This window comes from Sus scrofa, unplaced genomic scaffold, assembly GCF_000003025.6.
Source record: "Sus scrofa isolate TJ Tabasco breed Duroc unplaced genomic scaffold, Sscrofa11.1 Contig48, whole genome shotgun sequence".
Lineage (NCBI taxonomy): Eukaryota > Metazoa > Chordata > Mammalia > Artiodactyla > Suidae > Sus > Sus scrofa.
Genome location: NW_018085221.1, coordinates 100,939 through 116,475, shown reverse-complemented (window position 1 = coordinate 116,475; position 15,537 = coordinate 100,939). Strand labels below are relative to the sequence as shown.

Genomic DNA, 15,537 nt, shown 5'->3' with positions numbered 1-15,537 from the left:
GTGGCTCTGGCGTAGGCCGGTGGCTACAGCTCCGATTCAACCCCTAGCCTGGGAACCTCCATATGCCGTGGGAGTGGCCCAAGAAATAGCAACAACAACAACAATAACAACAACAACAACAACAAAAAAAAAAAAAAAAAAAGGAAAAGAAACTGTTGATGCCTTGGTTTCTTTAACAGTCTCTTAGTGTTGGCATAAATTCCTACAGACCATCCACTCATCTTTGGCTGTTTTGATAGGATAATCTGAGTATGTTTCCCGATGAAAAAGATACTTTGCTGCCTGGATTGTTCTGTGATAAGCACTCTTAAAGATCATATTCAGTGAATTGCAAACTTCTCAGAAGGAGAAGGTAGATGAAGAAAAGCCACAAAGACATTATAAAAGGTAAGGAAAAGGACAGTGGGCAGATAATAAGAAAGGGGAGTGGAAGGGAAAACAACTGTACAACTTTACCAGCATGATGGGAAAAACCAACAATTAAGAGGTACTTCATGCAGGGCAAAGCTCACAAAAGTATGCATTTTTAAATTTCTCTTTTTTTTTTTGCCGAAAGGTGTTGTATGTAATTATTATTCTCCATTTAGTGAATATCAGTGGTGTATACAAAATGGCACAAAACTGATTTTTTTCTTTAGTTCTCCTGACTAGCTGGAAGAGAAAAGTTCCATATTCGTTGATTAAGCCATAGACTCTTGAGGTATCCGTTTAATACATTGGTGGAAAAAAGCCCTAAAAATTAGGAAAAGCTTATTGAAATGAAAATTCTTTACTTCAATCAGTTCATAGATTCAAAAGAGTTTGGGGATGAACTAGGAATTTATCATAAAAACTAGTCTTTCATATCAGAGTCAAAAAACTGGGAATCTAAGTCTCATAGTAATCCCTTTTAGGATTTTGAAAACTGTGACCTGAGGGCTGAATCTGGCCTGTCACCTATTTTTTATTGAAGCTGTATGGTAACTCTCACTTGCACCTTTGTTTACATTCTCTGTTTCATCTGTGGCTGCTTTGGTGCTACAAATCCAGAGGTTAGTAGTTGTCACAGAGACTGTATGTTCCATAAGGCCAAAACTATTATTTGACCCTATAAATATTTTGTTGACTTATGTATTTATTTTAAACATACCTATTATTCCAGGTTCAACTTGAATCTTCTAAGAGTTTTCTTGCCATTTTCCCTGCCCACCTGTCCTCTGTTTCTGTGGATTGTTGTTAAAATTATAGATATATCCATACCATCCACAGCTTAACTAAACTTCAGATAAGTATTTTTTTATTTCATTACTTTATTCTTGGAGTACTTATATTAGAAAACAAAACTTTAAATTCCTTCTTCTTCCCTAGAATATGTGAGTTTTACAACCCAGGAATGTCTTGCTCAAGAACTTGGGAGACTTCCTTTCTCAAAGTAATAATTGAGAAAGATAAGGCCCCTTTATCCCAGTCTCTATGCAGAGGTAGACACTAACTCCCATTAGTGCTACTTAGAAGACCACCCTTCAGGCTAAGGACCGGGAGTATTTTTCAATTAGTTCACTCTGTGTTTGCAAATTCACCCCCATCTTTGTTTCAGAGGAGCTGAGTTCAGACTCTTGCAATAATCTCTCAGTAATCTTGGCCTTCAGCAAACTTGGCTTGCTTTTTTTTTTTGTCTTTTTAGGGCTGTACCCTAGGCTTATAGAAGTTCTAAGGTTAGAGTAGTATTGGGCATAGCTGTGGGCCACAACCTTAGCCATAGCAATGAGGAGCCAAGCTTCCTCTGTGACCTACCCCACTGCTCACAGCAATGTTGAATCCTTAAGCCACTAAGTGAGGCCAGGGATTGAACCTGCATCCTAATGGATAGTAGCCAGATTGGTTTCCACTGAGCTGCTACAGGAACTCCTATCACAAAATTTTGGATAAAGTTTTCCTTGCCAATTTAATTCTATCTAGTGCAATACTTTTTTGAAGTATCTGTGACTCTTTTCTATCAGATAAATAAAAAAAGAAATCTTACTCTCAACATCCATAGTGATGGCTGCCTTAGTGAGTTTGGGCTGCTACAACAGAATACACTGCACGGAGTGGCTAACACAGTAATTATTTGTGTCTCCTATTTCTAATAGTCAAACATTCAGGATCAGGTGGAACAAAGTCAGGTTCTGGTGATGCCATGGTTCTAATTTACACAGGGTGGGTCATTTTTCTCATGCATCCTCACATGACAACAGAAGAGGGAAAGAGCAGAGCTCTATTCCTCCTAGAGGGACTCCACCCTCATAGACTAATTGCCTCCCAAAGGCCCAAGCTCCTGGTACCATCCCTCTGGAGGTTGGTGTTCCAATATAGGATACAGTATGGGGGAATCACAAAGATGCAGTCCACAAGCATAGTAGATTACGCTATTTATAGTCAGTGGGATTTGGTTAGACTGTTCATGATACTATGCATGTAACAGTGATAGTCTCCAAGTTGGCCTTATTTCATCACTTTTATGTATTTACCTTGATTCATTATGATAAATAGTCACCAACTATAAAAACAGTTGTTGCATCAAAGAAAGGAGGATTTTCAAAAGAAAAAATATCTCTGGGTCAAAGAAATGCAAATAAGGTAGGCATTTGAATCTATATCAAAACTCAGTTAATTCTCCACTGCTAAAATCAGTAATAGGACATTTACAGATTTCTTTTAATCACAAACTCATTTAATGTGTGTTAACTAACATTTACTGAGTATGGCCCTCTTTCCCAGCAAACACCTACAAGTTCATTATTGGATAAAGAGGCACATTGGCAACCTAATCTGTTTAAATGGATGAATTATTGGTGCCCCATCATTATCACATCCAAGATGTTCTGAGATTTTTATTTGAGACGTAAATAACCACATGTGCTTTACAACACCTTTTATGAATGGACTGGGATATTTCTGGCTGTACATAACTTCTGGGGGAAACGTCGTATCCTCTTCCTAAAAAATTGATTGGTCTCCTTTGACATGCATCTTTAGAAATACAATTGCTTAACAGAAAAATTTGTCTTGCAACACCTCTGCTTATTTTCCTAATTAGTAAAAGCTTTTTTTTTTTTTTTCTTTTTTTGTCTTTTTGCTATTTCTTGGGCCGCTCCTGCGGCATATGGAGGTTCCCAGGCTAGGGGTCCAATCGGAGCTGTAGCCACCGGCCTATGCCAGTGCCACAGCAACTCGGGATCTGAGCCGCGTCTGCAAACTACACCACAGCTCATGGCAACACCAGATCGTTAACCCACTGAGCAAGGGCAGGGACCGAACCTGCAAACTCATGGTTCCCAGTGGGATTCGTTAACCACTGCGCCACGACGGGAACTTCATTTTTTTTTTTTTTAAGTAAAATCTTTTCTTAAAGGTGTATTTAACCCTTAGTATGAATAATGGTCACAGTGTTCTTCCTCCTTTTCTTTCTCAAAGCCATAAATTACAAAAATATTTACTGGATTTTTTTTTTGGCAAATGAAAAGAATTTTCTCATTATATAAGTACAAGTAAATGTAGTAAATGAAAAAAATGTGATAAATTGGAAAATTACTTGCAATACACACCAAAATTATAAGTTTTTGTGAGGAGAAAATGTGTATTGATAGGATGCTGCAGAATAGCAGTTGACATGAAACATGAAAACATTAACTTTGGTTATAATAAGCTTAAATCTCACATTTTGAAATGGTTTTATCTGTCAATGTCCAGTGACTCAGGAAGAGAAGAAATGGAGGGGTATGATAAGTTAAATAGTAATGGGACTTCTTTAAATTCTCCACATGCTGGCTTTTTGCCTCTTCACCCTGCAAGGTTCACTCTCAACTCCTCCTGTGGGACAGGTCATTCTCATAGAAATTTATTTTCTTAATCAGAGAGTTATGTGAGAGCCTGAGATTCAATTTTGGAAATAAAATGTTTCCTCTGAAAAGCCAAACTTGTCCTTGGAAACATACTTTCTGGTAGCTGCCCCTAGACCCATCCTGGGCAGGGTTGACTTGCCTCTGAAAGTTCTATTATGACACATCACCATGGTAATGTGATTATGCACTTCTTGCCTCATGGTCAGACTCTCACTCTGTGGACTTAGCATTTGCTGTCTGCCCGCAACTGTGAATCTCTGACTTAGATTTCAGAATTTAGGAGAAGGAATTTTCAATCGCTGTCCCATAGGTAAGTTTACATGGATCCTCTAATGTGTGTTCCTTCAAATGGGCTTGCTAATTTTGCTCATTTTCCTCATCTTTTTTTTTTTCTCTTTTCTATCAGTCTAAACTATCTATAGAGTTATAAGTGTAACTTCCAGTTTTGTTGTATTAATTCCTATGTCTGATACACCAGCCTGAAATGTTTCCCTGAATGTAGAGAACCATATTATTTCCTAATGCCAATTTTGTACACACTCAACCAGAGAAAAGACAAAGGGAATGCACCCACACTGCTTCCACTGAAGCAGGTAAAACAGGATGCCTCCCCAGGAATGGATATTCCAGGAGGAACAGGGATTACAACTCAGCTCTTCTGAATGTAGCTGTCAAAATCTGAAACCAAACAGTGGGGGGTCTACATACAGAGAGTGTTATAAAGCAAGGAAACTGGGATTTACTGGCAGGATTCCCATGGGTTGATTTGGACAGGATCACGGGCTCTTTGGGTATTGCCAGGGTGTTTGATGAGAAGGAACAGTGCGATCGCTGAGTGGAGTGAACATTTGGTCAGTGATGGAAGGAGGGTCAGTCTGGAGATCCTCAAGGAGCAATCTGCGAGGCATTTCAAGCCTCTTGGGCATGGACATGGCTTTCAAATTGATGTGGGACACTTTATTTCCTCTACAAGGGGCTAGAGATGGATGAGGAGTTGATAGAGCAGAATTTTGGTGAGGACCTGAGCCCTGCCCATCCTTAGCCAGCCCTTTGTCCAGGCTGCCCAGATGGATACTCAGATCAACTCTCAGGGAGACCCTGAGCACCTCAGACTTACTCTTGACTCAGCCTCCAGGGTTGGTCCAATGAAAGGAAGCTGGTTCTTGGCAGAGCCATCATGTGGAGTTTGGTTTTGAATGTTTGGAGCTCTGGGTCAAGTGGTCATTGGGAAGCTCCTCTGGACAAAGACAGCTGACAGGAAGAAGATTCTGGGAGGACAAGAGCAATTAGAATCCCCAGGTCCTTCAGACCTTCAGAAGGGCTTTGTTTGGAAGAAATATTTATATTGTGGTTCACTAGGTGAAAGATGGGATCAAAGGTGGAGTGAGGGTGTGGGCTCTTCTCTAAGCTCAGGCAATTCCTCCGGGACATCAGAACTAACCTACAGAAACCATGGGGCAGGAGGGATTGTGATTGAAGGGAGCTACTGATTCAGGTGTCCAGGACATGATCTCAGAACCCTGGGCAGGGATTTCTGTCCTCCAGCAACCAGCTCCATTCCTGCCATATATCTTTTATTCAACATTGTTGTGACTCTTGGAAAGTCACTTCATCACTCTACATGTCAGTGCCCCCCACTGTACTCTATGGGTTATAGCCCCTGTTTGCACTTCCTCCCATACAACTGGACTGGGTATCAGAGAAGATGAAAATAGATACTGTCCATGAGCTGGGAAGCATCGGTCCCATGAAGATGCTGGAGAGTAAGCTTCCACCCTTCCTGATTTGGAGCATCCACTTATCCTCTTTGGCTTCAACAACCACTGAATGTATAGCTTATTCTTGCCATCACTCAAGGCTGAACACATACTGAGCACTGATGAAGCACCCGTCTGTCCTTTTTCTAAACTGTTACCCATACATCCTGAAGTCATCCTCATAACATAATACTAAAAGTTGGCCAGATTATAATTTCTATATCTTAGAACAGGACATTGAGGTACTTAGGGATCTACAACCCTTTCCCAGGTTCATGATTCTTCTAATTATGTTTGAACCAGACCATTAGGCACAATCACTGTGCTTTCCTGTGTTTCTAGAACCTCTTAGTTAAAGTTATTTGTTTCATAAAACCTGTCTATTAGTTGTTTTAAACTGCTCAATTTTCTATGTTCTGATCCGGGCAGCTCTCCTGGGCAGCTAGCAAGCCTGGGGACTGAAAGATTAAATGGAATAAATGCGTACTAATTTCCCTATGATTTTCTGACAGCAAGTTGTTAACAGTTCTCTCTGTGGTAATGCATTTTGTAGGATCCTGCTTCCAGATTAGAAGTAGCTGGGCCCTGAGGGCACAAAAATCTACCTATGGCTGTGTGAAAAACTTATGTTGCTGTCACCACAAACAGATGGTTCACACTCCACATGAGTCTGATGAATGTACTGTGGAGAATTTTTCATTCAGTTCTTGAAAGAATAATTTTACTTTAGTGTCCTCTATATAAGGAAGAACCATTACATATTATGTGATGTCCCTTTTTTTCCCTGTGATTCCAAATTGAAAGATATTTAGTCAGTGGTCATGTTATAGCTATGGAAATAAAAATACATTGAAATCTCAATGGCTGGTTGAAGTTTAAGAGGGAAGATGGTCTCTGTCTAGGGTATAGATATTAGCTGGTTTTGGGACATTAGCTGATAGGCCTCCATTAGTGAAACCATGTTTCCAGATTTCTTTCAATTATTGGACATTGTTTAGAACTGGGTTATATCAACAAAGAAGTCAAAGAGATGACACAGACAGTTCTTGAATCCCATCACTCCAGGTTCAGCCATGGATAACATATAACATGCTTTTGGTACCTTTATTACAATTAGTGAGACAATATGGATACATTTTTATTGATGGAAAGTCTGTAGTTTGCTTTAAGATTCATACTTGGTGCTCTTATAAGCTCTGCTGTTTGACAAATGCACACCTTTACCTGTCACCATTATACCACAGAGAAATATACACCCTAATGCTCCCTGGCATATTTCTCCCAAGAGTCAAAAGATGGGCAGTAACCAAAGGGTGTGAATAATGTGATGATGAATGGGAATACTGGAAAAATGAAATGGGAAGTATAACACAAAATGGAATAGTCTTCAGCCACAGAGTGGAGTTAAAGCTTGAAATATGCTAGAGTATAAGTGGACCAAATAATACAAAAATCTATTGTCGTGAGAGAAGTAAGGCAGGTGCACAAGACAAATATCATGTAATACTAATTGTATAGGCAAATTCATATAGCAGAAGTAGAAATTGCCAAGGCCTGGTGGCAAGGGGAAGGTGAATTGTGACCTAATGTGTATAGAGGTCATGTTGATTATAATGACAAAGATGTGGGTATAGCTAGCATTGATGGGTTCCAATCAGTGTGGGAGTAAAAAATGCTATGGAACTGTTTACTTAAAAATTATGCAAAGGGTACATACTATATCTGTGTCATCACACTGAAGGAAGTAAAAAATCATCAAGCAGAAGAGATGCTGAGCAGAAGCAAGGCATGTGAATATGTGGGAGATAAAATGGTCTCATAACATTTCAAGCAGTAGCAGGAATTGCCATGGGATTTAAAATGGGCTGGAGGAGTCATTGGACTCTGTCCTTGAAACATAGCATGACTTCTTTTTGTTTTGTTATGTTTTTATGGCCACACCTGTGGCATATGGAAGTTCCTGGGCTAGGGATTGACTCAGAGCTGTACCCCAGCCATGGCAACACCAGATCCAAGCCACATCTGCACACTTTACTGCATCATGCAGTAAAGCTGTATCCTTAACCTCTGGGGGAGGCTTGGTGTTGAACTTGCATCCTCACAGAGACAACACTGGATTCTTTCACCTGCTGAGCCACTCACAGCAGGAACTCCCCAAAGCATGAATTTTTAATTCACCCTTTTTTCAAATTCCCTAAGTTGTATTGATGAGGTTGGCTTTAGCTAGCAAGCTTAAGGCTCCCTTCCTCCGTTTTTCAGTGGACCTCTCCTTTGCCATCCTCAGTCCACCAAAGAGGTTGGCTAATAGCATGAGGGCCCATGCTTATTTGTCACCCACATCCTTACTCACCCACCTTGCTTTTACACACTACCTTCAACATCACTGCTTGAATAATTCCTGACCAGCGTCAACAATAACCATGACCTTTATTCTGTGTCCTCCTAGAAGATCCTGAGGACCTGGGGGAGGAGTGGTCCAGCCTCAGGTCAGTCGTGGCAGCTCCTTCTGCCACCATGGTAAGTGATGTTTATTTATCTGATTAAAAAAAACATAGCTTCATTTCCTGCTTTTCAAACTAATTCAAATACAAAAGTCTACAGTGTTCTGAGCAGTGGATATATACAGTTTTCCTGGCTTGGATGACTCTTAATTGTGTGTCTGTCCAAATGGATGATTCAGATGGACATTTTAAAAATGACAGCATCTGTTACAACATGTGTTTTTGGTTGGGAGCATTTTCTCAGAGAATAGGCCTAATAACAATAGGGTTTTGTAATTTTTGGTCAAAATTGAGAGATCTTCCGGGAAAAGTTGAAGCATTTCTCACAGACAACCTCTTTAGATTCCTTGGGAACATGGGCTCAGGGACAATTTCCCATTTGGTTTTGTGTGGACAGACAATGAAAAACCTTGTGTTCATAGAGCACAGGAAGCTTAGATTCTCACCATGTCTTCTTTTCTCTAGGTCCTTGTAGATGAGGTAACTGATGAAAATGATACTTATACAGAAATTATCACTCCAGTGACGAACAATCAGAATGAAGAAGAAGGTAGGTCTTCCTTGCTGGCATTGGTTGGAGAGCAGCCAGACCCAGGGTTCCTTTTGAAAAGAGGATTGGGGGTGTAGAGCATGTAGCTCTTTCCCAGTCATAGTGATGCCCAAGTCGTACATGCCCTGGATGCAAGTCTATCCTGTAGATTGTGCTTTGTGGTAAGATATGAGACATGGGAAGCAAGGTCCATATGTGAGCACATGTGGTGTGAGTATATGTTTCCTCAGGACCTATTGTCTGTTTCCACCACAAATAGGCCTGGCAACTTCATGGAAGACAAATACCACCCCCTCTGCTCAGCTGCTCTGCATTCATTCCTTCTCCCTTTGCCACCGCTGTTCCCAAGTGGGCTTAATACTCCGGTTGCTCAGGGGGAGATGGTGCAGAGTCAGATGGCCCAACTCCTGACCTATGTGGAAAAGCCAAAGTGGGAACCATGCCATAATCCCATGGGGATACTCTGGACCCCCGACCTGCACTTATCACTCAGCAGGGAATGATCAGTCATGGAACAAGAGGGTGAGGGTCCTGCTTGACATCCATGCCTGGGCCTAGCAGCATCTACATAGCTCCACAGCTCCTCTAGACCATGCCCATCCTTATAATATGAACTCTCAGTGCTGGTGTCATTTCTTAAACATGGCCAAAACAACAGAGAATTCAGGGATATGTATATATATACATATACATATATATACACACACACATATATAGTCACTTTAAGGCTTACAATTGATAACCCTATATACATATACATATAGACATATATATATACATATACATATATATAACCCTATATACATATATACACATATATATGTATATGTATATACATACATCTGTATATATTCACTTTAGGGCTTACAATTGATAACCCTACATAGCACACACCCAGGGGATGGTGCAAATAAAAGCTTAGAGTGAAACCTCATCATCTCATTTGTAGCCTCGTGTCCAGCACGGTTGTACAAACCTCCTGCACAGCTGGGTGAGCAGTCAGTGCTGATCACTCTCTGTTTCTCTCCGAGATATACTGTCCCACACTGTGAAGTCGGACAGCATTTCATTCAGGCACCTGCACACATTTTGTAGACAATGAATACTGGGAGAAAAATAGTGGTGTGATTAATAGTGACCATCTTTACCGGCAGGATTTTGGTAATGTTACATATTCAGTATTTGATTTTCTTTAGGAGAGAGTGGGAATACATTTATTAGCATACTTTTCCTAGAATAGAAGTCAACCCTCTATGAAAGTTTAAACAGTAATTAAGTGCAAAGACTTACGGAAGAGATGATAAATACAGTCAGTACAATGTGGCTTTTTGGGAGCAGATGATCTGGGAGGAAGTCAAGAAGACAGTGTCTATTTAGCAGAAACTTCAGACCAGCAGAACGTGTCTGGGTATCTATGCTTGAAACAGGGCTTGCTTTGGGGGTCTTTTCCCATTGATTAGGTTCCTCTTAGCTAGAAAACTGAAGGTCTGTTTTCACATCTTTTCTGCCCTTCTTTGCTTTCCTACCTCCACCAAAGGGGCTGTCCCTGCAGCAACTCAGTCCACACATATTATCCTCTCACATCTGTACACTCCCTCCCCATATCCTCACCAAGAAAAACTCCCTGAGTGATTCCTCAGCATCCTGGTCAGTGTCCCAACAGTTCCTCTGTGTTCCTCTAGCTCCCCCACCCCAGGATGCAATGGAAGAATTGCCTACCTTTGAGGTAGAAGAGGCTCTATCTGACATTGAGGTGAGTTCCCCTTTCTTTATCTCAGATGAAAATGCAGCTTCATTTCTTTTTTAAGTCAAAGGCAGTTATAAAATTCAGACCATGTACGTTATAGCTGATGTATACAATTTCCTTGGTTGGGGCATGTTGAGGGAAAATGAACTACAACAGAGACCTTATTCATTAAATATTTTCCCAAATGTTAGCATCAAATAACTACTGTCCTAAGAGCAGGCCCTTTCCCCAGCAGAATATTTTCCTCCTTGAATTAGAATTTTATGGTATCTGTTTCAAATTGGACCTGAGAAGTCTTCCAGGAAAAGCTAGATCCTTTTCCACTGATGTCCTCTCAGTTTCCTTTGGGGACCATTGGCACAAGGACAGTTTCCCAGTTAGTTTTCTGAGGACAAAGAGGGAACAAAAGACCTGTGAGCCCAGAGCACAGGAAGCTTAGATCCTCACACTGTCCTTATTTGTGCTTTTTCTCTTGTTACAGAGATCGAATATTGTTACAGATACTCATGTGTATTATGAGAAGGACACTCCACTGAGGATGACCATTCAGTGTGAGGAAGACGAAGGTGGGGCTTTCTTGCTGGATTTGATGGGAGAGCCACCAGATTCTGGGTTCCTTGTGGGAATGAGAGTTGGGGCTGTAGAGCAAGTGCCTATTGCCCAGTAAGGAGCAGTGCCACGTACTATGGTCCTGGAAGACACTACATTACTGGGTCTCTGGGCATGTGGGTGTCTCGGTGTGAGCCTAGGTGGTGTGATTGTGGATCTGCACATGTGTGATGTGTGGTTCTTCAGGATGTATTTCCTGCTTACACAGAGTACGCCCACCACCTTTCTTTAGGGAAAATCCCATTACCTTTGCACATCATCTCTCCTGTCACACCTGCATCCTTCACAGCTGTTCCCAGTTGGCTTACCATTCCCAATGCTCAGGTAGAGATTGTGCCAAGACAGCTGGCCCAAGCTCTCGATCCCCTGAGTGGAGAAGCCAAAATGGGAACCAGGTGAGGGTCCCCATATGAATGCTCTGGACCCAAGACCAGCACCTGTCCCTCAGCCAGGGAAACATCAGTCATGGGGAAAGAAGTGGGTCATGGGAATCTCTGCTCCCTGTCCATGCCTGGGAGTACCAGTGTCTCCAGAGGTCACAGACCTGCCCATTGTTATAAGGTGGCCTAAGTGGTCACAGAACCCAGGCAGCTCTGGGTGGACTTTGCAGTCTCATTGGCACAGACATTGGTGGGAATGGCTTCTCCTCAGCTCACAGATTCTGAGAGGGCTGAGGCCCCCATGAGACAATGCAGGTCATGCATACTTTGTGTAGAAAAGGAACCCTTTGAGAAAAACTATGATGTGATTGATAGTGACTGATTTTTAATGTAGGATTTCAGTAGAGCCAAATCTTCTACATTTGATTTTCTATAAGACCAGTGGTTTGTGAATCCATTTATTAGCATACTTTTCCCTAAAATGGAAATCAGCCCTCCAGTAAAGTTTAAAATTTTTTTATTGATTTTTCTTTTTTCCATTAGAGTTGACTTGCAGTGTTCTGTCAGTTTCTACTGTAGGGCAAAGTGACCCAGGCGCACATATATACACATCGTTTTTCTCACATTATCCTCCATCATGTTCCATCATTAGTGACTATATGGTGTTCCCTCTGCTATAACAGGATCTCATTGCTTATCCACTGCAAATGGAATAGTTTGCATCACTTAACCCCAGATTCCCAGGCCATCCTACTCCTTCCCCCTTCACTTCCGCTACCACATGTCTTTTCTCCAAGTCCATGAGTTTCTTTTCTGTGGAAAGGTTCGTTTGTGCCATATATTAGATTCCAGCTATATGTGATATCATCTGGTATTTCTCTCTCTCTTTCTGACTTAGTTCACTTAGCAGAAGAGTCTCTAGTACCATCCATGTTGCTGCAAATGGCATTATTTTGTTCTTTCTATGGTTGAATAGTATTCTGTTGGGTATATATGCCACCTCTTCTGAAACCATCCATTTGTGGATGGACATTCAAGTTGTTTCCATGTCTTGCCAGTGAATAGCGCTGCAGTGAGCATAACGGATTCATGTATCTATTTCAAGGAAAATCTTATCTGGATATATGCCCAAGAGTGGAATTGCTGGGTCACATGCTACTTCTATATATAGTTTTCCACGGTACTTGCATAGTGCTTTCCATGGTGGTTGTACCAATTTACATTCCCACCAACAGTGGAGGAGTGTACCCTCTTCTCCACACCCTCTCCAGCATGTGTTATTGGTTGACTTGTAAATGATGGCCATTCTGATGGCTCTAAGGTGCTACTTCATAGTACCTTTGATTTGCCTTTCTCTAATAATTAGTGATGAGCATTTTTCCATGTGCCTGTTGGATATCTGTATATCTTCCTTGGGTAAATGTCTATTCCTACTTGTTTTACCCATGTTTCAAATGGGTTGTTGGTTTTTTGGCTGTCAAGTTGTATATGTATTTTTTGGATAATTTAGAGGTTAGGCCCTTACCAGTTGCATCATTTGAAATGATTTTCTCCCACTCTACAGGTTTTCTTTTTTCTTTTCATACTTTCCATTGCTATGCCAAAGCTTGTCAGTTTGATTAGGACCTATTGGTTTATTTTTGCTTTTAATTCTTTTCCTTTACACTCTAAGGTAGGAAAACATTTGTAAGGTTGATGTCAGAGACTGCTTTGCCTGCATTCTCTTCTAGGATTTTGATTGTCTTATGTTCCATTTAAGTCTTTAAGCCCTTTTGAGTTTATTTTTCTGCATGGTGTCAGGGCTTCATTGATATTCATGTGGCTGTCCCGTTTTCCAACCACCACTTGCTGAAAAGACCATCTTTTTCCCCTTTTACATTCTTGCCTCCTTTGCTGAAGATTAATTGACTGTAGGTGTCTGCGTTTAATTCTAGGTTGTGTATTCTGGTCCATATGGCTCTATGTCTGTTTTGGTACCAGGAACACACTATCTTGATCACCATAGCTTTGGAATATTGCCCAAAGTCTCCTAGGTGGTTTCTGTTCCTCAGGACTGCTGTGGCACTTCTGGCTCTTTTATGCTTCCAAATAAATTTTTGGATTGTTGGTTCTAGTGTGGTGAAAAAGGTCATTGGTAATTTGATAGCCATTGCATTGCATCAAACTCTGTAGATTGCTTTGGGTAGGATGGCTGTTTCGGCCATATCAATTTATCCAACACTGGAGCATGGAATATCTTTCCATTTCTTTGAATCCTCCCTAATTTCCGCCACTAATGTTTTATCATTCTCACCATACAAGTCTTTCACCTCCTTGCTCAGGTTTATTTCCACAAATTTAATTTTCTGGAGGTGATTAGAAAATGTATTATATTTTTGTACTCCATTAATAATATTTCATTTTTAGGGTACAGAAAGGCAAATGATTGCTGAGTGTTAGTTTTGTGTCCGGCTACATTGTGGAATTTGTTGATCAGTTCCAGGAAGTTTTTTGTAGAGTCACTAGGGTTTTCTATATTTAGTAACATGTCATCTCCATGGTTGAATGTATCTTGTTCAAGGCAAGTCTTGTCCCCACATACGCCCAAGAGTGGGATTTCTGGGCCACATGCTAGTTCTATATTTAGTTTTCCGAGGTCCCTGCATGGTGCTTTCCATAGCGGCTGTGCCAAGTTACATTCCTACCAACAGGGTGGGAGGGTACCCTCTTCTGCACACCCTCTCCAGCATTTGTAATTTCTAGCCTTACTAATGATGGCCCTTCTGACAGGTGCGAGGTGGTACTTCTTAGCAGCTTGGATTTGCCTTGTTCTAATCATTCGTGGTGTTGAGCATGTTTTCGTGTGCCTGTTGGCCATCTGTCTATCTTCCTTGGGTAACTGTCTATTCAGTTCCTTGCCCATTTTTCAAGTGGGTCGTTGTTTGTGTTTGCTGTTGATGGTGTCTTGTCTTAGGTTTAAGTCTTTAAGCCATTTTGAGTTTCTTTTTGTGCACGGTTTGAGGGTGTTGTTTTCCAGTTTCCTGGATTTTCATGTGGCTGTCCAGCTTCCCAGCACCACGCGCTGAACAGACTGTCTTTTCCCCCCTTGACATTCTTGCCCCCTTTGTTGAAGAATAATTGACCGTCAGTTTGGGGTTTATTTCTGGGTTCTGTCTTCTGTTCCAGTGGTCTGTGTGTCAGTTTTGGTACCTTTGCCACACTGTCTTGCTTACCGTAGCTTTGTAATATTGACTGAAGTCTGGGAGAGGTGTGCCTCCTGCTTGGTTTTTGCTCCTCAGGATTGCCTTGGCCATTCCGGGCCTGTTTAGGTTCCGTGTAAATGTTTGGATGGTTTTGTTCTAGTTCTGCGAAAACGATCACGGATAGGGATGGCATTGAACCTGTAGATTGCTTTGCGTAGAACGGCCATTTTTAGGATATCCATTTTTTCCAAGCCAGGAGCGTGGCCTATGTCTGCCCTTCTTTGACTCCTCCTTAATTTCCTTGAGTCATGTTTTATTGCTCTCAGCGCAGAGGTCTTGCAGTTCCTGGCTCAGGTTGGTCCCCAGATGTTTAATGCTTTGGGTTCTTCCTTGGACCCCTGCTTGAGTGGCTAAGAGGAAGGCCATCCCCTCCCCTGGAGTGAACACTGGGGGAGGTGTCTCCTTGCAAGCCTGGGGAGAGCAGCCTTCCTCCTGTTCCTTGGCCCTCTGCAGCTACCCGTGTGCACTCCAGGGCCTTTGTCCATCCCCTTGTCTACCGCCTCTCCTTGTTTTGTCTTCCTTCTTTCGCGTTTACACAGGGTCATTTTTCTCATGCATCCTCCTCACCTGACAAAAAATAAAAAAGAACAAAGAGGAAAAGGGGAGAGCTCTAGTCCACCTAGAGGGACTCCACACTCATAAACCAATTGCCTCCCAAAGGCCCCACCTCCCGGTACCATCCCACTGGAAGTTGGGGTTCCAACATAGGATGCAATTAGGAGGGAGCACAGAGGTGCACTCCATAAGCATAGTGGCTAATGCTCTTTATAGGCAGCAGGATTTGGCTAGGCTGTTCATGATACAATGCATGTAGCAGTGATATTCTCCAAGTTGGCCCTGTCCCATCATTTTTACATCATTTATCTTGATGCATTAGTATCGATAGTC

General features: G+C 41.6%; 1 protein-coding gene across 1 annotated transcript in view; it reads right to left on the bottom strand.

The window, feature by feature from the left end:
* Positions 1–14,937: 14,937 nt before the first annotated feature.
* The window catches only part of LOC110255302 (leucine carboxyl methyltransferase 1-like), a 37,973-nt gene continuing 37,373 nt past the window's right edge, over positions 14,938–15,537 (bottom strand). Inside the window, exon 5 of the mRNA XM_021082082.1 lies at positions 14,938–15,216. Within this exon, the coding sequence (XP_020937741.1) occupies positions 15,181–15,216 (36 nt within the window). The 3' untranslated portion in view covers positions 14,938–15,180. The remainder of the gene's footprint in view (positions 15,217–15,537) is intronic.